The sequence below is a fragment of the Pyrgilauda ruficollis genome, unplaced genomic scaffold (assembly GCF_017590135.1).
Source record: "Pyrgilauda ruficollis isolate IOZ18807 unplaced genomic scaffold, ASM1759013v1 scaffold2, whole genome shotgun sequence".
Lineage (NCBI taxonomy): Eukaryota > Metazoa > Chordata > Aves > Passeriformes > Passeridae > Pyrgilauda > Pyrgilauda ruficollis.
The window spans coordinates 11079115-11101683 of record NW_024519206.1 but is presented as its reverse complement, the minus strand read 5'-3'; the positions used below and the strand labels follow the sequence as shown (position 1 = coordinate 11101683).

At 37.4% G+C, this 22569-nt stretch overlaps 1 protein-coding gene across 3 annotated transcripts in view; it reads right to left on the bottom strand.

The window, feature by feature from the left end:
* Nucleotides 1-22569, bottom strand: part of PALS2 (protein associated with LIN7 2, MAGUK family member) — a 59764-nt gene that overhangs the window by 6916 nt on the left and 30279 nt on the right. For 2 of the 3 annotated variants that reach the window (XM_041466603.1, XM_041466604.1), the window contains exons 3-11: nt 19731-19883; nt 11428-11580; nt 10720-10947; nt 9428-9559; nt 7353-7452; nt 6757-6825; nt 5566-5727; nt 2837-3039; nt 2282-2410 (exon numbers count right to left, since the gene is read on the bottom strand). In XM_041466603.1, the coding sequence (XP_041322537.1) occupies nt 2282-2410; nt 2837-3039; nt 5566-5727; nt 6757-6825; nt 7353-7452; nt 9428-9559; nt 10720-10947; nt 11428-11580; nt 19731-19883 (1329 nt within the window). Of the gene's footprint in view, nt 1-2281; nt 2411-2836; nt 3040-5565; nt 5728-6756; nt 6826-7352; nt 7453-9427; nt 9560-10719; nt 10948-11427; nt 11581-19714; nt 19884-22569 lie in introns of those variants that run through there. The other variant, XM_041466605.1, reaches the window with a different exon arrangement.

Genomic DNA, 22569 nt, shown 5'->3' with positions numbered 1-22569 from the left:
TCTTACTAAAGATTTAAAGATAAGACTTGGCAAATCCTTACAGATGCAGAAGTACATACTGCAACTGACTATTTAAAGCTAGATACCACATACATTTTACAAATAAGGGAAGTTTTCATTTATAATACATTCACACAGAAATTGAGCTAAAATACATTGAAAGGGCTGAAAAAGTTCTGAGCGGTGTCAGTAATGTTAAATATGGCAAGCAAATGTTTGTCCATCTTGCAATTTTGAAGAGAATCAACAGAAGCACGTGAACTTGGGCTGGTGTGCACAGAGCAGTTAATCACTTTGTATGGGCAACTGATGATCCAACCAGAATAAAATTAATGCTTTAGGAATGACCGAGTCAATCAGTTTTGTAAAAACATTTGTGTCCCTTTTATTTCCACAGAAGACACCAAAAATCCAAGATTTTAAATTAGTATGAAACGAAAGCAATTTCTAGCAGAATAAAGCTCCAGAATACCTTATGGCTCTTAGACACAACATTTCAGCCTAGCTCACCTGACATCAGTCCCTCATTTGTAAACTACTGCTACATTATTGTAGTCCTGACATGAGCTGCAAAATATGCAGGAAATTTGTATTCCTACATTAGGAAGCCTTTATAAAGTGCATCTGAGCACATTTTCGTATTTTGCTTGTGCTACATTCTTTAAAAATTCCTCTCAATTTTTGCACAACAGCAATTTTTTTTGAAGTAGTTATGAAATTTGTCCCCCTTTACAGTAATTATTTCAATATATTCAAGTCCTGATACAGCTGTCAATATAAAGCCAAAATGAAAAACTAAGTTTGTCAATAGCCTTGCCTTCACAGTGAATGAAGGAAACAAGTAAAATGTATGACCCCAAGAGCCAGACTTTTTGTAATGGAATGGGTTAGGATGCTACCAATAATACAGCCAGGTCCACTAACAAGCAAACTGTAATACTTTAAATGACATTTGTTTTTCATTTGTTCAGGAAGCACAAGAATATGAAATAGCAAATCATACTCCATATACATGTGCAGGGATGCAATGTAGAATCCGTAAAGACACATAAATGCATATTTGAAATTTAACAACCCTCTTTATTATTCGTAAGAAGTAATACAGAGGCAAAGATGCCCCTCAGGGAATCAAATATTAGGAAGTACAGGAAATTATTTTTATACTTGTCTGGACAGTTTTAACATTGCCTTCTCATATATGCACCATAAAATTCAGGGTGCATTTGGGTCAGGAAAGAGGGATGACTGAGCATCCACAGACATACTAGAATGCATAATAACCAGAACCCATGACTAAAAATTATACGCTCATTTAGTGAAAATACTAACCCATCCCTCCCCCCCATTTTATAGCTTTGAATGCCCTGTCAGCATTTATTCAAGATATTCCTATGAAGCTGCAGCACTATCATTATGAGCCATCAGCAAAACATAGCTTTTCTGTTGGGGAAGTTGAACTGCTCAATCTGGCTTTTTTTTTCCTTTGCTCCTGAAGTTGGGAAAGTTCATGCCCACACAGAGTATTTATACTTTGCTGCACCAGAGGAATCATCTTATTTCCCTCTGCTACACACAGTGTCTCAGAAAAGGAGGGAAGATCTAATGAACAAAACATGCCACTTCGCTTTATATGACAAATCCAAGGAACTTCAGGGGAAGTTGTTCAACACTTCTTATTCTGGCAGCTGTCAGCCACTCTCAGTGCAGCACATGCTGCTGCAGCAGTGGAAACAAGGACAACCTGCATTCTTGGGGTTTCTTTGTATTTTTTGGGAGGTTTTTTGACGGTTTGTTGGTTAGTGAGGTTTTTTGCTTTTTCCTTTTTTGACACAAGCTGCAATATCTTTGCCAAGCATTATGGATTCCATTTTTAAAAGCACATACATATTAAGACAAGCAGGAACAAAAATTTGGGTGGGGAGGGAGATGGGAAAGTCAAGGAAAGACATCTGCATAAAAGAACAATTGCCACCATGAAATATCTACCATTTGTTGCAAATAATCATGTTGCAAATAATCAAAGGTGACAGTTCCCAAAGTACACAAGTAAATTTTGTAATTAACACTTCTCCATAAGAGGTCTATTTTTAAGAAAGGAGCAATCTTCCTTATACATAGTATTTGATTAACTTCTACTAAGTAATCAGCAAAAGTCCTGCCTAACTTTTCTTAGAGACATTTGTTTCAGAACAAATTCCACCTAAAATGAATGGTAAAGAATCTTTTAAAAATCTAAGAACACCTTGTTCAAAGAAAACTAAATAGGAAATGATCTGCTTACAGTGAGAAGTTTGGTTGTAATTCCAGCATCTACCACAGCCTTGTGCATAGCTCGCAAAGTCTCCAGCTCTGGAGCAGCAATGAACACCACATAGGGCATAAATTCTGAAGTCCTCAGTATTTTTAGAGCCTAGAAGCAAAGAAAAAGAGAAAAAAAACAAAACATCAAAGTTTGAGAGTGACTCACCACGTCTCCCCATTACTTTAACGACACCACAAAACTCATCTGTTACAATGGGCAGCAATACATAAATGAAGATTCTTATTTCTATTTTGGAAATTCCTACACTGCCTTTTGAAACGCTCGGCATCATTTCTGCCTTGGCTAAAAAGATTATTTATTACTCTGCAAGACTCCTCTTTCATGCAGAATTTAAGTTGGGTTTTTTCCATCTTTCTAACCCATTCCAAGTAAGTGCCACAAACACAAGAATCCAGTTGATAATTGTAACCTTGAAACCAGATAAGAAGCCTCCAAATTTGAAGGCATCTCTCTCCACCTCTTCAACATTATAATCCCACACTTGTTATAGTAATAACATTATAAATCATATACCTGTGGATTTACGTCCAAAATGCAGGTCCTTCCTGTCTGAACAACTTCAAGGATGGAATCAATTTTAGTGCCATAAAGATTTCCTTCATATTCTCCATGCTCTAAGTATCTGCCAGCTTTAATATCCGTCTCCATTTCAGCTCGTGACACAAATCTATATGCTTGCCCATCTTTTTCATCATCCCTTGGCTTTCGTGAAGTAACTAAACAAAAAATTTAAAATATAAATTGAATGCTTTCATTTTATATTTGGAATATAAATATGAGACTGGATTGCTTATTAAGTTAGAGAGACTATAACATACATAGTTATACAGTTGTAATTGCTCCATGTACAGGTTTATTCATCATTCTAGATAAATTTCAAAACTGAGGACAGCCCCTCCTGTTCCCTTTATTTATATTGCTTTCTATATGTTGCTTACCCACCCATTTGCCTGTTTCCTTTGTCTTACTCCTTCACACCCTATACAATACTCATTCATATTTTTAAGTATTCACTTAATACAATATTTCTTTAAGTGACTTGGAAATCAAATGGAAGTTTAACTCTCAAATGCCAAATGTCCTTCTGAAAATAGCTGAGCACAACAAGATCTGCCCCATCCTACCCTCAAAACCTTTGCTCTCTCTATTTGCCCTGTTTTTCAGGGTAGAATTATCTGAGCTATCAATAAAGAAAGTTAGCTTAAATATCAGAAGCAGCCCAGCTACCGTAGCAGAATCTTAGAGGAGGCCAGCTAATGCTGCTTTCCAGGACAGCTTCCCTTTTAAAGCAAGTTAAATTGCCTGTAGAAAGATTAAAGCCAGTATTTGAGTAAATCATTATCAGCTGTCTTGGGTATTGGCTACACTGTGCAGTACAGACATTACTTAAGCAAAAAAGTAAAAATAAAATTTTAAAAAAGTAAAATAAAATATAACATATTATTATTGACTTTGCTGCCCTATCGCCACATTAAGTACCTGCTACTTATATTCAATTAGATTTTAACTCTAGAACATATTAAACCTAACAGTCAGTGCATTCCTTTGGTAATACTTCTATCATCACTTGGTGCAACTTGTTGTGACAAGTGGAAAGCAATCTTTCCCTTCCAGTAATTCCTATCCACTTCAATTTTGTAGAAAACACAAGTGCCAGGAAAAATGATCATCTGAAGCTGTTAAGAATAAATATATTACTAGACATCTAGTTTTAGTCAAGATTCTATGGAAAGATTAAAACTATAGTGGTTAACACAATACATTACAAAGAATCATATATCAGTTTGCAATTAATTTTGGAGAGTAAGCTTTAACATCTTACAGCTAGGAGATGATATAACAGACCAGTTATCCACACTGAAGAAAAACCACAGCACCACGTGCTGGATTAGAACTCAACACCAAGAACATGCCTCTCCCCGTAGAGCAGTGGATCAATTTCACCCATTTCCCACCTCCCAAAACACATTTGACACAAATATGTTTACGAATAACCTGGAGAATTTTCTTCTAATCGAAGACCTACTAAGTTTAGTGATTATCACACTTAAAATCTGAAGTAGAGAAAAGGTTCTATATACAATAAACTGGGTATTGCATGTGCATTGATTAGACTATCAGATTGGGGAAAGTTTACTTTTATGCCTTTGAAGAACATTCAACAACTGTGCTGCATTACTTACATATATTCAAGCATCTATATAGCATTTTAGAGAAATAAGTAATTCTGAAGGCTTTTTTGAAATAGAATAAGAATTTTAGAAGCAATAAAAAAGCCTCTTACTCTTTTGCCAATATAAAATAATTGAATTCCCAAGAGAAGATTTGTTTTAAAAAAAGAAGTAAACCTTGTTATCAGGTCCACAAACCAATTCTAAGTGCCCTGGCCAGTTTTGATTCTAGAGATTCAGCAAATGAGAGAGACTGGTTCTCTCATCTTGCACAATTCATCTTTCAGACCTGTCCCTCCTCCTAGTATTATCAGATCTATTTCTTGCCCACTGGAAACAGAAGGGAACAGATTGTTTTTGAAATTCTGAAAAGCAAATGGCAGGAGAATAATAATGTAGCTGGAGTAGGCTTCTCTGGTCAGCAGTCAAACAGGAGGGAGGAGTTAAAAAAAAAAGGTTGATGAGCAGAGTATCTGAAAGAAAGGCAAGAAAACATGCTTCAGGTAAAATAAGGGTTTTTTCTGCTATTTATAGGGGGGAAAATGAAAGATCATGTACTTAAGGCTAGATATATTAAAATATTGGACAGTTATACAAATCTTGGAGATCACAAACACTTACTTCAGTTTATTGGAAGTTTGCTGCTTTTCCTTACATTTCTAAACTAAAGCAATCATTTATAATGCCTAGTCCACAGGTGGAAAACTAAAAGGCAGACCTGAGAAACTCCACTGGCCGTTCATTACAGAAGGCTACTGGGAAATTACGGAATGACCTCAGTAATGGATGGCGACTGACACTGAGGAAACCCAGACTGAAATACTGCATAGACAAACACTGGTTTTCTGCAGCATCAGTAACATTTAAGTGCTAGTTACAAATGTTTTCATGGTCATGTTAGTTCAGTTTTCTGAAAACAGGAAGAGCCTTTTGTTTTCCCACTCTATACAATTTTTATGCTCTGACAAAATCATCGTCACATTGAATCACTAGGATAAACATCACACACTTTCAAGTATCATACTATCATACTTAATCAAAGTATGGTATTTGGGAATGCTGACAACTTACATGGCACTGTAGTTCCAAATCTAGTAGGATTCAGCACAATAAACCTGTTCTTCAAACTCCTTCGCCCCACTCCCTGGGCCCCAATCAAGACCAGGGTTTTCCTCTGAAAAGGAGGCATTTTGGCCACTTCCTCATATATCTGGATTTCATGACGATCAAATTCTACATTGAGAAATGTACAAAAAGCTTTAATACACACTCAGGGCTGTAAGAAAAAAAAAAATAAAGTAGTCCTGCTATTTATCAAAAGACCCCATGTGAATATAAACAGTACTCAGAGGGCAGTAAGTTTGATACAAGACTTCTAGCTTTAAATTGGTTTGGGAATAAAATAGTTATTCCTCCATGGACAGCATAAGGTCAGGTTCTCTCTTTTACTTCCAAGAGAAAAGTCTGTGTTTGATCAGAAGGGGAAAACTGTGACTAACAATTAGTGAACTTCCGTGCAATCGTGGGACGGTTGAGGCTGGAAGGTACCTCTGGAAGGCACCTGGTCCACCTTAATGCCCAGGACCACAGCCAGACACTTGTTGAGTGTCTCCAAGGAGGACAACTCCACAACCTCTGTGGACAACCTGTGCCCATGCTCAGTCACACAGTGACTTTCCCTCACAGTGGAAAAGGTGTTTTCTGATGTTCAGAGCCTGTGTTGCTTGTTGGCTCTTGCCCTGTCACTGGGCTACTCTGCAAAAAGCCCACCCAGCTCCATCCTCTTTGCACCCTCCCTTCAGGGATTTGTAGGCATTGGTGAGACCTGCCCTGAGCCTCCTCTTTTCCAGACTGAACACTCCATGCTGTCACAACTTTTTCTCATGGGTGAGATGCTCCAGTCCCTTGAACATCTCTGTATGTCCACATCTCTCTTGCACTGGGGAGGTGCCCAGTACTTTTAGGTGTGGCCTCACCAATGCTGAACAGAAGCAAAAAATCACATCCCCTCAGCCCACTGGCAACAAACATTTCACATTTTTTTCTTAACACCCAGTTTTTCTCTGATTTCCACCCATCAAATGATGTACTCAGCACAGCCATGTCTGCACTGGTCACTATTGCTTTTAAACCATAAAAACTATCTGATCTATCAAACTAATAATCAAATATTTTACTGCAAATCTTTAGCTATGGATACACTACATTCTGCAAGTTTTGATGCCTAAAGAACTTTGAATTTCATGTAGTATTAAGAGATACCTGCATTTCTTGTAGTGAGATACATCATCTTTTTCTTTTTTTTGCTGCTTATTGTTCCACAGAAAGGCCCTAAAAATAAAAAAAAAAAACTATATGAACTCACAATTCATGTTAATTTCCAAAGCTTATTTACATGAAAATATGAAATTTTAGATTAATACATTTATAAGGACTATTCTAGAATTGTACATATCCTAGGGCAAGAAATTACATCTATTTACAAACCCATCAAATGGTACAGGAAGAACTGAACATGGAAAAAATGATTTTTCTAGGAAAGAAAGCAGCTGAAAAATTCATGTTTAGCTTATCAACTTCCAGTGCATACCATACAAAAAAATTTTTAAAAGTGCACACTGCCTGTCCCACCTCATTCAGCTTTTCATCACCAGGTGGCAAAACTGATACATGTATCTTTGACCACTAAACAGAGACTTCACCCTTTGTCCTTCAGCAAAAGCCAAAATATAAAATTCAGCATTTCACAATAATCTGTGTAATCTCACACAGCAGTTTTTCTATTATTTATAAAGGCAGGAAAAGCAAAACAAATGGAGTCAGAGCAGAATCTACTCCTGAAATTTACTAAATCTCACCTGAGTTGTCCCAATCCCTCCTAACAAAAGCCTTTCTCTTCTCTTCCAGGAACTGGCTAGGAATTAGACCTGCACTTCCTCCTTCTTTGACATGACTAGCCTGGGGAAAAAAAAACAACAAAAAAGAAAAACCAAACAAATTATTATATTTAACTTGCAAGAAGCATTTTTCTCATCAACATGGTGTTGACTGACTTCCTCACTGCCAGTTTCTCAGAGGTGAGTGTTGATACGTTTACTTCTGAGACTTAAAAATTCAGAGTCAGATGTAAATATTAAAATTCTCCTTTACAGGAATAGTGTCTTGCTATTGAGTACTAAAATTCAGAAAGCTTTAATAAAATAGATGCAAGTTTCATTACTGGTTCCCATTACGTTAGTAAGCTCCTCCAGCCATAAAACTTTGGCATAAAATTCCCAAGTAGAATTCTCTGGCTCCAGACACTCGGGTGTCTCAGGTGACAAAACTCAAGATTTTCTAGTATACAGTATACTTATTTTATATTTTTAAGCTTCTCCAAACAGGTTTCAGTGCAGCTATTAACTGTCATTTCCCAGTGAATGCCAGTAACACATCCCTAATCACGCCTTCAAGCTTTTTGCACTAAGCAACTACAGATTTAAAATCTCAGTAACTTAAGTATTCCCAGTAATGAATTGGCTAAAAATCTCTATAAAATAATTTCATGGCAAGCTCAATTCTCAGCAAGCTTAACACACACAAACACAGTTATGAAGTGTTTAATTCTTTATAAATCTTCTGCAAGCAATAAATCCTTCTTTTGCTAAGATGAGATGTTTGTTTTTCAACTTGAAAGCTTTTATCTAAGACTAACTGATTTTTTACAGTATGAAGTTTTCATTAACAGTCTAGCATTTCTAGAAAGCATGAGGAAAAACTAAACTTCTTTTTCCTGAAGCATGATCTGCATAGCAATACACTATGCTGATTTAACACATTTCAATTTTGCCAGATTGAGTGTTGAAGATTTATTTCTCCTGGACTCCCACAAGTTACAACTGCAGAGTTTGAAAGGCAATACAGAAGTCAGCATGAGTGCTAAACATCAAACTCTTCCAGAGTTTTGGACTGCCTACTTCTGAAACTAATTAAGTTGGCAGCAATAAATTTTCAGCCTTTCCTCACACTTTTTATTGTCTTTCTTTCTGTTATTACTGTCACTGAGAAGCAACAAAATTCAGTAGCTGCTTAGGTATATTGGAATATTTCTGTTGCTTTTACAGAAGTCATATATCTTGTTCTCAGGTAGAGTCTGGCTCTCTTCTGCTTGTTGCCTTGAAGGGTGAGCAATGTAGGGGTCAAAAGGGAAATTAATAATGCCATACTCTTTGCCAGTTTTGAGATCTCAGTTGAGAAAAGGGTCTTAAAGTTCACTTGCCCCATTTTCAGAGGCACTGATAATGTTTAGTTCTGTGCACAGTGTCTTGGAAAAATAAACATAGCATAAGCACTGGATTACATTACTGAAGGACTGAATGTAGAAATACCACCTTAAACCAGGATGAACTGTTAATACTTGAAATAGTGCCAAACACTGTGACTATGAGCATGCATGATACACAGCTCACAGACACTGATCACCACTGGAGAAATAAAACATACAGCCTCTCCAAACAGCTATTCTCACCCCCTTCAAATCCACAAGATTAATTTCTCTCTCCGCATCTCTGAGCACTCAGAAAGGGGTCCATGTCTTCCACAGTTGCTGTCAGGGAAGGCTTACCACAATTATAATCAAACTAAAACTTTTTTCCTAGAAATTGTCCACCTTGGATTGATTTGGGAATGTCCAGGCTTATGATACCAGAACAAAGACAAATAAACACAACTAACAGTAAAATGGGTATTACATATACAATTTAAAGCATTCCTTTTCCTTTAGGGTTTCAACTTATTATCTTTATATTAGCTTGAAATTGGATTGCAGTGTAAATATTTTTTTCACGTATCTACTGTTAAATGGAAATTGATAATAATTTAAAGAATTTATTATTAAGGCAACTACTGATGCTTTTCAGGTTTTTATTTTACTTATTTTAATCTTTTTACCAACCTGCCACCAATTTGGATCTTCCCGGTTTACAATCTGAAGAATTTCTCCTTTAGAAAATTTCAAACCTGCTTCTTTGCATGGGATCAGGTTGTCATTATATGGATTATAATCAAAATGACACTTCACAAAAACCTGAAATGTGTAAAAAGTAACAAAGCTTAAGCAATATAAAATACATTCTGACTAATCTATCTGTCACACTGAAGTAATGTCTTTACCTACAGCATAAAAACCTTGACATGATCCAAGCTGCATTTGGCATGCAAAATACAATCTAGGGGGAAAAAGTTATTCACCAACTGGGACAGAATAATCAATGGTGCAAACCTTGGCTGAAGTAGCTTCATGATGAAAATAAAAAAATCTGTTCCATTTGGACATGGTATTACAAAATGCTCATTTATGCATTTCAGAGTATACAAGTCAATTAGAATTCTGACTTTAATTACTTAAAAACACAAACAAATTATTGGATTGTGAGCACTGTATTTAAGGCTTGTAGAATCTTAAGAATTACTTTTAAAACTCTGAGTTCATGGCAAAAATAACAGGAGATGCAGCTGCTTAAGACTCAAATCTGATGCAGGGGAAGAAACAGTAGGTTGCATGACTGAACTGAAAACATCTTTGACTGTCTTTGTACCAGGCTGGGGAGCAAAGGAAGCCCTGCACCTGCCTCAACAGAGCACATTCCCTCAGCCTCTATTCAGTGGAAGCACAGCCTCTTATAGTCATAGGCATTAAGACCCACTACTTGAAGTAGCATCTCATAGGGTGTTTCAAAGACACTGATTTAGCTCAGGAAGTCACTTCTGCCATGGAGAAATTGACTGCCTTCAGCAACAACAAAAAGATAAAGAACAGCTACCATCCAAGTACCCACTGAAGTCAGTGAGTTCAAGCTTGTCTGTTGAATTAAATATGTTTTTGAATTCTGTTAAACTGATTATCTTGGCACTAACCACATTATAATCACACACACACTTCACTGCATGAAGTGTGATCATGGTCAGGTCATCAGTGGTCACTTAAGGTCAAGGAAACATGCTTTATATGTAGCATACAAATGCCTAACAATTTTAGACACTAATTCCAGTTTTTTAGGCAGGCATATTAGGTGAATAAACTCATTTCTAAAATGTAATTAAAGGTAAATACAGGTATCTACATTTTACTCTTCCTCCTAGCATTATATTCACAAAATAATCAAAATATGTCTAATCCAGAATCTTACACAATAAAGTACTGAGCAGAAGTTCTTTTCACAGAATCATCAGAAATGTGCTACTGACCTGTTGAGGAATGACAGTGTCTCTGTAGCTGGGGAGAATTTTCAAAGTGACACTTCCACTGATGTTTTTCAGCAGCTCTTGCAATTCTTTTGGATTGTTTCCAACCTCGTGGCCATTCACCTCTTTAATAATGTCCCCTACATGCAGAAGACCTTGCCGATCTATCATTCCTCCATGAAGAATTCGGGCTATTACCAGATCATTGTTCTCCACTCTGAACGTGACTCCCTGAAAGAGACACATGACACCCAGTTTACCACTGTTTAAATTTCAGTTTCATTTTACCATTACCTCAAGCACAAATACACAGCTGTGGGATATTCCACCCACTCCAATGAAAACAGTTACAGCTATTACAGTGTTAGAGCTCCTGATACAGAGAAGCATCAGGTGACACAGAAGTAATGATTGAAAAATTACTGCTGTTCTTGATTGCATGCAATCCTGTCATCTCATATCGAGATGTTGTGTTAGTTATGCCAGCAGACATTCAGCCCAGTGACTGCCTAATCACTATCCCATTTCCTCTTGGAGAGAATGGGATGGAGTACAGTAAAGTATCTTCCTATTTCAACCTCTCAATACTGAGCTTATCACCAATTAAATTACACAACATAATGAAAATAATTAAAACATAATGCAAGAAACCAGGTACGTGCAAACATTTTCACTACCACTTTAAAGACACACTCACCCTCAATTACTTACCAGTGGCTCTCCTGCTCTTTTGTGAATTCCAAGGATACGAATAGCATCTACTGGAACAACCTGGTTGTTCACAGAAGAATTATTGACTTCTGGGCTAGAAGGAGGGGAATCATAACATTTTGAAGCCACAATATCGTGTGCTTCCAAGAGTGACTGCAAAGGAACAGAAAAAAAGTATTTTTTAAAGTCATGAAATAACTGTTTGTGAAAGGACTTAGCGCTAAATAACCACTGAATCTGTCCTTTTGGGATCAGGTCATAATACTCTTACTTCACATGAAATAAAGCAAAAACAGGCACAATAAGTGCTCACATGAACTGATAAGCCTATTGCCTTGGCAAATATCCTATCTTGTACATAAAAATGCTGCTTCTTAAGGAAATACAGGGGAAATGTAACTAAACTGGGGAGGAATGTGTGATGTTACAAGGGAAGAAGACAGAAAAAAGAGTACCTAAAATAGTCTTCCACCCAATGAGACAGTATCTGAGCAAATGGTTACAGTAAATGAACAACCCACTACAAAAAAAATGAAGATAACTTTAATGCAATGAAATTTTCCTCCACATAATTTGGATAATGACAAGTATGCAAGGATTTCTAGCTGTCTGCAGAATGAGTGCTTCCTACTTGCATAAAGCCAAGGCAGAATTCTAATAACAAATGAATCCAAGCTTACAGAGTTTACTTTCTGGAAGACAGGAGCTCAGACCTTAAGAGTTAACGGTGTTTTCTCCAGTCCACACACATAAATACAAGGTAGAAGGAGGAGATCCAAATGAATATAATCATGTTTGGAAGACAATGTAATTTAAGCATGATTTTTTCATACAAGATATCTTAGGATAAAGAAAAATGCATAAGACAATACATACAGGTAAACCAAGATCAAACTTGTGCATTAAGACAGTGGAGACTTTCAGACTTTCTGTCACCTTCTAGTGTAAGGTGACCAAGGTGACCCTGCCCGTGGTGGGGGATCTGGAACAAGATGATCTTTAAGGACCCTTCCAACCCAAAGGCATCATACACAGTAGTCCAAGGTAAAGCATCCTACAGCACAGGGAGGTCACACTGACAGATACACAGAGAGAAGCAGCAAGCAGAAGAGATGCCTACTGGGCCTCCAACTACACAGCTTTGTTTCCTACAGTGACTGGTCAGATATGATCTTAAGGCAGGTTACTGACTGTGTCACAGGAGTAGCTAAAAAAAGAAGACACCATGGGACTATCACTGATACTGGCATGCACATGCCAGAGGAAGACAGCAAACTACCAGAAAGCAGAGCAGGTGAGCAGGTAAGAGTAATGATTTGCTATGCAGTCTGCTCCATCCTTCTGTAAGCCACCTCTAAGCTAAAGGCTGTGCAACCACATTAGGTTAGTGCTAAGCTCAGCATGCAAGCCCTCAAAGTGTCACAAACCTGAACAGTCATTTTAATCTGCCCATTACACGATGAACCTGCTGATATTTCAACTTGAGGTTAGAAGGAAGTATTAGTTCACCGATTTTGCCCCTTCCATTAAGACTGTAAAGACAGCTGCTTATTGTGGCTGCTCTGATACTGTGGACACAAACCAAATCAAATTAAATAGGAAAAACAATCATTTATTTAAATGAAGCAGCTGTCAGATGGTAGCAATTTTTAATTCTTCACTATCCAAGACACATCCAATCCAGAAACCAGGAGAACAGATCTCTCTGCCAATGTTTGCAAGCAACATATTTTTGGATATTTCAACATTTCCAAAATGAAACTAATTTGCATCAGCTACACATTTTTACAGACTAGCACTCATAAAACCAGGTAGATACAGTGGTATGAAACTTCCAGTTTTCTTCTGGTCACATGCTAGAACAAATTATCCCTGAAGTTTCTGACCATAACCCACTATACTTCTCATAAAGCCTCACACAGCTGCCTGGACAGGTCTCTGCTCTTTAACGGTAATGCCATTTATAGATTATAATCTGATCCACAGTCCAAGAAGCCTACTAAAATAACAGTCTGTGTCACCCTTTTCAAATTAACATGCTCCATAAAATTCTTCAGTTCTTAAATCTGATCCCAGAATTCACATTCTGATTCTTTTTAACCATTCAGTTTTATGGATAAGCATGCCTGAATGCAACTGCTACTTAACCATCTCTCAGTCAAAGGATCTTTCTCCTATTATTTACACAATGCCTGAGTCACAGAATGACTGTCAGGGACTGCTCACAACTCTAAAGTGGTTTCTTTAAGATAAGTAGTTCATTGGTTTCCTGAAGGCACAGTTAACTTATTACTGTCCCACACCCAACTCTCAGTTCTGAAACTCAAGAATCTGTACCAGTTCAATGAGTTCAATGTTTCCAGCCAGCCAGGTCATGACCTACAGTCCTGAAGAACACTTTAGTACAGGCACCTGGCAATGGGGGCCTTGAGTCTGTACCACTGCCGGACTATTTGCCAACATTTTATGTCGCCAAGTTACTTTCTTATTTTGGGAACATGGCTGAGGGAACTGAGAAATACATGAACTTCTCTGGTTTCTTTCTTGTGATACCTGAAAAAATGATATCCTGCGCTCCTACATCTCCAGAGCTCCACTGGAATCTGACCTTTCCATACTGGTGCTGGAACACTTATAAAACCACTGCCAAAGTTGCAAAACAACATGGATGATCAGCAACCATAAAACGGTTCAAAGTTTCCTCCATACAAAATTTCCTCCTCTAAACAAGATCAGCTGATTATCCAAGAGTGGATACCTGTAGAAAGGTTCTCATGAAAAAATGCCAATATTGTCAGAAAAAGGCATTTAGAAGAACTGCTACAAACCACAAGAAGTAACACACAGTCCTGTGGATACACAGTCCTGTGACAGACAGTATGGTCTATTTATGCAAGACGCTGTCAAAAAACAATCCATAAATTTAGAAGATATTGATCTCTTTACAGTAGTTTTCTGTGGCTGCACATATTTGACAGGTAAAAAGTATTTTAAAAAGCAATTAAAAATTCAGTAAACAGAGAACCATTAAACATGCATGGCTCTCTACAGTGCTGAAGCCAAGTTTAAACTCAACATTTTTTTTTCATTTAAAAAAATTTCTACACAATCTAAACATATTATGAAGCACTGCCCTAAATAATATAGTAATGATTTCTCCAATTCTGATCCAAAAGAACAATTAAGTTACGAACTGGGGGCTGTGGTGGGAGAGAAGACAAGAGTAGAATGACTTTACAGTCTTGAATTCAGGACTCCTTTCCCAACACTTTAGGATTAAAAGTATCTAAAATATTTCCTTTCCTCTTTTATGCACTAAATATGTGCTAGTCTTCCCTGATAACCTTGTTTAAATATAAGAACTTAATAAATAGACTAGAGACTCCTAATGTTCATGTGAAAAGAGAACATTTTAAAGGCTCTCCTGGAAAAGTGAGGCAATCATTTATGACCTTAGAAAAATCAGAAGGGCTGGTAAGAACACAGGAATCTGTAGGGAAAATAACCCTATATATTAATATCTGTCTAGGAGGTAATTTAAGATCACTCTACATGAAACGTTTCAAAGGTATGATCAGCCCTTACAAACCTAACTAGTAGAAGACAATACTGGCTGCTTTTCAGATTAAGTATTTTATTGCCAGCAAAATCTACTTAGGATGAATGGTTTAGCTAATTCTTCAAGGGTGAAAGTAACAGAACAAGCTCTTCCAAGAGGAAGTAGAAGTGATTCTTCTGCATGTTTAACCACTCCAATAGTGCAAAAATTTTTAACTGCTGCTTCTTTCGTCAAGGCAACCTCTCTTATCACTCCTGTCTTCTGCTCTCCAGCTACTGTCTGGTGAGATTTGCTACAGCCTTTCCATGTGCAGCATGTGCCAGCTGGCTTTCCAACACATACTGACCTACTGCCCAGCTGTCAATCTGTGAAACTTATTAGAACTTTCACACTTTGACTTCTGAAAAGTTCAGTTAAAACTAAAAAGGGTAAAAAGCAGAAGAGATGAAAAAAAAAGGAAATTAAAGGAGAAAGGGGAAAAGAGGGGAAATAACAATAGAGCCAGGCATGCACCTGTACTCCAGAGGTAGTTTTTCCCAAATGCTCTTCTACAAAAATGTGTAGAAAAAATGAAGTCCTGTAATTTGGTATTTCTAGCACTAAATGATACATCCAAGCAAATTACTGCACTGATGCCTTGTATATCACATTTTATACTTGCATACCAAGGCAGGTTACAACTGTATCATTTGTAAAATACAGTCAGCCTCTAAATCAATTACACAGTAGTGCCCATGGAACTTTTAAAGAGTCCGGTTGGGTTGTTTGTACTTTTACTGAACTGGAGAAGAGATGCAAATGACTTTTTCTACAAATGCAATTGACATTGTATTTTTCCTCTTTCCCTTTGTGCAGAATTTGGAATATGCCTACTTGCACTAAATGCAGCAGAAATGATAGCACTTATTTATTGAGTATTTAGGTAATTTTCTGTTTCCTTTTTGCAGGAGACACATAGCTTTCCCAAGCCTTAAAAAAGATACTATAACCACATTTTGGTCTGCAATTTGTCCTAGAAGTTCTTCTAGAGTGGTCTTAACTATGATATCAGTTAAATAAAAAATTGTACTTTGACCTCAGCTGATTTTGTTGCTTGCCTTCACATGGGTAATGGAAGTACAAAATTAAGGGTTGAAAATTCTCCCCAATTTTCGGCTTCCAAATTGAATCACAGCAGATATACTTTGAAGAAGTAAACAGATAGGTGCTTTTGCCCATACACAGCCAAAACTGCTCATTGTTTCTGCAAATGAGACTGAATGCCTCAACAGGCACACAGAAAATAAATTTTAAAAATACAAATTAAAACTTCTTCAGACTTTTTTTTTAATGAATTGCAATTCTGACAGAGTGATGAATAGGCCAGTTCTCCAGGGCAGCATTTAAATACCTTAGCCATCTATTTTCTCTTCCTTTCACACTTTTTTGTCCTTTTTGTACAATCCAGGTTTTGCAGCAAACAAAGTTGCACTGTATTTTTCTTACATGCCCATGACTCACCCAACACTATAAGGAAAGAAGCAGCATATAAGCAATAATCATGACATGAATATTTAAACTAGATTCCAAGGAAGAGTCAACAAACTGCAAAACAGTAAGTGTGACACTGATACTAAACAAATCAGAAGTTTCCATAAAACCCAGAATGACTGGACAAAATGGATCACGGGAAAGCATCAACCTGCTTAATAAAGGAAGTTATGCTTCTCAAATCTAGTCCTTGGAAGAGTCACCAAGCATGGCAACAAGGCAGTTAGAGTTGTTAATGTAGAACAATTTCCATAGCCCTTTGGCAGAAGTCTTTCAAAACAACAAAACTGTAACAGGATAAGCAGTAAGGCTTTCAAATGGAAGAAAACATTGGTTAGAAGACAGAAAAATTGGTGCCAGGAATATAGTACTTTTAGTTTTCAGAATTCATGTCATCAGGTGATTTCCACAGGCATCTGGGCCCAGTTCTACACCTGCCAATATACTGACATGTCAGATAAATGACCTAGGAAATGGGGATGAGAAGTGAAATGACAGTTTCCTGATGCTGATGAACTACTCAAGGACTTAAACAACTGACTGTAACTGCCTCCGCCGGCACCTCATGAGCAATAGACTGAGAACAAGGCAAATTAAATTCAACACAGACTGCAAGGGAAAACACAATCCTAGCTTAACATATTAAGTGACAGACTCAGAAATGGTATCTCAAAAATGTAAACAATACAAAACCAAACTGAGCCTAACAAGCAATGCACCTCCACTTTCCCTGAGCCTAGAGGTACCTCTTTACTGACAGGGTGGTCAAAACACTGCAATAGACTCCTAAAGAGGTGGTTGATGCCCCATGTCTGCCAGTGTTTAACAGGCATTTGGACAACACCCTTAACAACAGGTTTTAATTTTCAGTCAGCTCTGAATTGGTAAGGCAGCTGGAGTAGATGATGACTGTACGTCCTTTCTAACTGAACTTTTCTGCTCTATTCATCAGCTGTTAAATAGGCAAACCAAATACTAGTAACTTTTACGCCATGAGTAGAAAAATGCAATGGAAGTTATGAGACAACTTTAGAAATTCATGCTGTATACAGCTTTGCTTAATTTTATTTATTTGACACAGAGAAACACAATGGGGTCTCTCAAACTACAAGTAACATGAAAAAGCTGATTAAGAAAAAACTGTTCACTTTCTTCCTACACGAGAGGATGAGAATATTAAGTGAAATTGACAGGAGACAGTCTCTAAACCAAAAGAGTACAGTCTCCATTCAGATGGGGGATGCATGAATAACAGATTTTCACATGGGTTGAAAAAAACAACTGAATAAGCTCATGGAAGAGAACCACAGGTGGACGACACTACTTCTCACTCAGAAGTCTTATCAACAAATCACTAAATCTTCACAACACATTTTGGAAGGTATCATTGTTGACTTGTTCTAGCCTTACAGTCTTCACTAGACACCTACTGCTGTGACAGGGAAAGAAAAAAGAAGAAATGTTTGCTAAATGGACCTTTAACATACAATTAGGAAGCATTAAAAAAAACTGAGCAAAACTGTAAAGTTAAAATAGCATATATGCAGTTTCACGTCTGCTCCTTATATACCAAGCAACAAAAAGGTACAAGAGCATAAATACTGACATTCCAATTCACCAGCTATTTTGGAACTTTTACATTACATGTTTAAGTTGATAAAGCCTGAACTAATGAAGTATCTGACACCAACATCACATTCTGCCTCTCTGCAGATCTGACCACTGAATTCGAATAAATGCTGGGTTTGCCTTAGTGTTGGCTATTCACCCAGTAATTCTTATTTGATTCTTAGTCACCCAAAAATTCTTATTTGATCTGTCTTCTACAGGCCATCTCCAGTTTCCACCCCAAAGATCCTTTTCCCAAGCTTGTCTCTGTCTGCCATCTCTCTCCAGAGATCATTGCTATTGAGCCTTTCAAAGTGCAGCACTTCAATTGTTATGCCCTTTTCATCTTTTGATTCACCATCCTCTTTGACTTTCAGCTTTATTTTCTCTGTCTAACACAATGGATCATTGTCAGATCTGTCAGTGCACAGTTGGCCCTCAGTTCTAATGCTTGTGCATTTTAACTATCAATTCTTCCAAATTCATGCAGTCCTTCAAGTACCAATTTCTTCTACGGGATCAAAGACTGATTTGCAGGTTTATGCACCAGTAAGTCTCCAAATCATAGTTTTTCATCACTCAGCTATGATGCCTTTCTGGACAAGTAAGAGCACATGGGAGGCCAACACAGGAGAGGCAGAGGAATTGTGAGTACTCAGAAAAGCTACTGCCCCAAAAGCTGAGTTCTTGAAGTGATTCCTTTTCCAATAGGACACAATACAACTAAAAGCATTACCAGTGTTTATCCATGTTAAACAGTAATGTATCTCACTGCTATGTTTGTAAAACATGTAATGAAAAACCTGGGGAAAAAGTGTGTTTAAACTCATCTATCCCAAAAATGCCTATGACTTCATACCTGTCTACCAAAAGAAACCCACTTATACTATGGCAAAAAGTTGTTTATGTTCTTCTACAGAATACCTTTAGCTTAGTAGCAGTCCACTGAAGCAGCAAAGTCCACTGAACCCTACCTAGAAAGGCCAGAATCTAAAAAGGATTTTCAAACCTTGATCTTTGAGGCTCAATACAGAAGCTGGTCATAGAAACAGCAAAATGGAAAAACATCTGCTTTTGACAAGCATATGTCAACACTTCACTTAAGCAGAGCAACAGTGAGAGGGCTGCAGAGTCTCAGCTTCAGCTGCAGTGCAGATCGGATCACAGAAGAATCACGCTCATTCACTCTGCAAACCATACATCTAACACACGAGTGTGAGTGCAAACAGCTGAACTGAAATGCACAATGCTCGTGATCAGGAACGATGATCACCTGGAAATGTTACAGATCAAGCAAGCCTTCGGGGAATTTTTATGGAAACTCCAGTCATACAGGAAGTAAAATCTTGTCCAAGATTTATAACAGAAACTCCAGTACAATTTAATACAGTGAGTAAAGGTGTTCTTGAAATTATATAAAAAAATAAAACCATGCTTATTTTTAACATGGCTTCTGGTTAAAAAAATAAAGCCTTTTTTTTTTTTTTAGATTAAAATCCTACATATTACAGTTTGCTATAGTTCAGGTTTTGTTTCATTATTATTCCTAGATCTGTATGTGGACACTGATACAGTAACTTGGTAACATACAGTAAAAAGGTGGCACCTGAAAATGAGGCTCCTTGAGTATTCCAACCAATTCTGCAACATTTTCATCCTTATTTACTAAGGGACTGATGTCTTCAAGAATTTCATTCACCAGCTCCAGGTTGTTGTCACTGACAGCCTCAAGTTTAGAATCTTCCAGTCGCTCGTGAGCCTGTAAGATTAAATACATGAGACTATAATGTAAGTAAGTTTTGAGTGGTTCAAATCTATAAAGTTTTCAAGTAATTTCTCAGTGCAATCTTCAGCAGAAAAGCCAGAAAAAATATATACAGGATAACCTGATTAAACTGCTGAAGGATTTTGCATGCTCAACTACAGTACCCAATAAACTTTATAAGCAGCACATACCAGAGAGGCTTGTAAGTGCTTATCTCCTCTATGCTACACACACCAAGCACTGCCCTGTCAACAGAACAGCACCTCAGGACCTTTCCTGCTTTGGAATCCTAGACAAGTACACCTTCTAGAAGAAGGGCAGAAAAGGAACTATGGGATCTTTTCAGAGTCTGCAAGAAAAACATTTACCTCAGACTCCTCCCATTCAAACACCTCCTGAATAGCACATTCCACCTGCTAAAATCTGCCTAACTGAAGGAAATGCTAAAGAAAAGTTGAAGTCAAAGGCAGCTAGCAGTATCCTGGGCTGCATTAAAAGTGTTACTAGAAAAGTGAGTGTTACTCAGCACTAGTGAGGCCACATCTGGAACACTGTGGACATTCTGGAAAGAGCTCAGTGAAGGGCCACAAATATAATGAAGGGTCTGGAGCACCTCACATTTGAGGAAAGGCTGATCAAGCTGGGACTTGAAGCTGGAAAAGAGAAGGCTCAGGGAAATCTCATCAATGTGTATAAAAGGTATACTATGCAAAGAGGACAGGGACAGCCTGTTTCCAGTGGTGACTGGTGACCAGACAGCAGGCATAAAACAAAAATCAGGAAGCTCTGTCTGAACATCAGGAAACACTTTTTCCAGTGTGAGGGTGACTGAGCACTGGCACAGGTTGCCCAGAGATGATGGGAGTTTCCCTCCTTGGAGATACTCCAAAGCTGTCTGGATGTGGTCCTGGACAACCATATCCAGGCAGCCCTGCTTGAGTAGGGAAAGTTGGACCAAATCCCCTCCAGAGGTCCCTGGCAGCCTCAACCATCCAGTGATTCTTTGATAACATTTCATGTATTTCTAGAGCTATTGCTGCAGACATAATCATTTCCTGAACTCTGCAGATACTGAAATTCATTGAAAGGTAGGAGCTTGGAGCAGGAAGAGAAGCATCTCTGAATGCTTAATTTATTTATTACAGACAGTGCTCTATCATAGAATTAGGAAATAAGAGGAGGCCAAAAATAACTCAAATTCTCAATTAAAAGTTATTTTCAACACTATAGCAACAAGAAATTTACAAAGGAGCAATTACTTTGGCACATAAAAAACAAATACATAATAGATATAATTCAGTCATCTATACATACTTCCCACAGATATAATTTGAAGGTATGTGAGCACTTCTGCCCTCTTATTACTGCTTTAAAACAGACAATAAAATAAAATTTTGCTAAAAGCAGAGAACTTTGCTTCCTGAAATCATCTGAGTCTTAAATTCAGTGCTTCATATCTATAAAATGCTATTTCTGTTGGCCTGATGGCCAAACTCTGGAAAGGTTAACTTAACAGAAAGGCATTTCAAACATTCTCCAACACCAACACACACAAACTAAACGACTCTGATTACAAAGTTATAGGAAGCTCGGCACCTACACACATTCTCCTTTATAAAGGAATGCCATTTTGTACAGAACACATACAGTAAACAATATCCTTCTTTTAAAAATTTAGTTCTTTTGCAGCAAGTAAAAACACAAATCTAGTGATTTTTAAACACAACCCAACTGCAAAACCTTTGTAAGATTACAGAATATGGGTTACCTTTTTTCTCACTCATTGTTTTCAAAAAATAACCACTAACAGTGGGTGATATAATCTAAATACAAATATTCTCACCCTTCACTCCAAAATCAAGGCCATGTATATACTGATGAACATAAAGTTTTATCAGTGAACAATCTCTGATCCTGTAATATGTTGAGGAGTAACAGGATATGGAATGGTATGAATAAGTTAAAAAACAAACAAACAAATAGGAATACCTAACTTGGATATTGCAATTTTTTTTTCATTTCAATAGAACATTTCAGAAATATTGATAGTGAATTGAGCCTTTCTGTGCACAGTATATATCATACCTGCCAAATGTTCAAACAGTAAAGCTTTTACCTCCAACAATCTGACATTTTAAATACTGGACTCAACGCTTATAGATTACTCCCAAGATGTTTCTTTGGCCTGGGCTGGGCATTCACCTGGTCTCCTGTAGGCTTTGCTACAATGGTAAAAGCAGTAGTGTAACAGCAGAAAGAAGATAAAGTTTTGAGATTTGAAAGAACAGTTAACCATCCGGGAGAAGAGAATTTTGATACCATAGTTCAGTAGCAAAACTGAGGAGAATTAATGCTTGCTCCAAGTTCAACAGTTATTTTCCAAAAAGCGTATTAATTCTAAAGACTAGTTAGGATTGAACACAAACATCAGCATAAGAATGACATGGAGTTGGGGTTGTTAAGTCTGGAAAAGAAAAGACTCTGGGAAGACGTTATAGCAGTCTTTCAATACTTAAAGGGGACTCACAAGAAAGATGAGAACAAACTTTTAGTAGGGCCTTTGGCAACAGGACAGGGCATAATGATTTTAAACTAAAAGAGGGCAGATTCAAATTAGATGTAAGGAAGAGAAGTTTTAGGATGGGTGTGATTAAACACAATAGGTTGCCCAGAAAGGTTG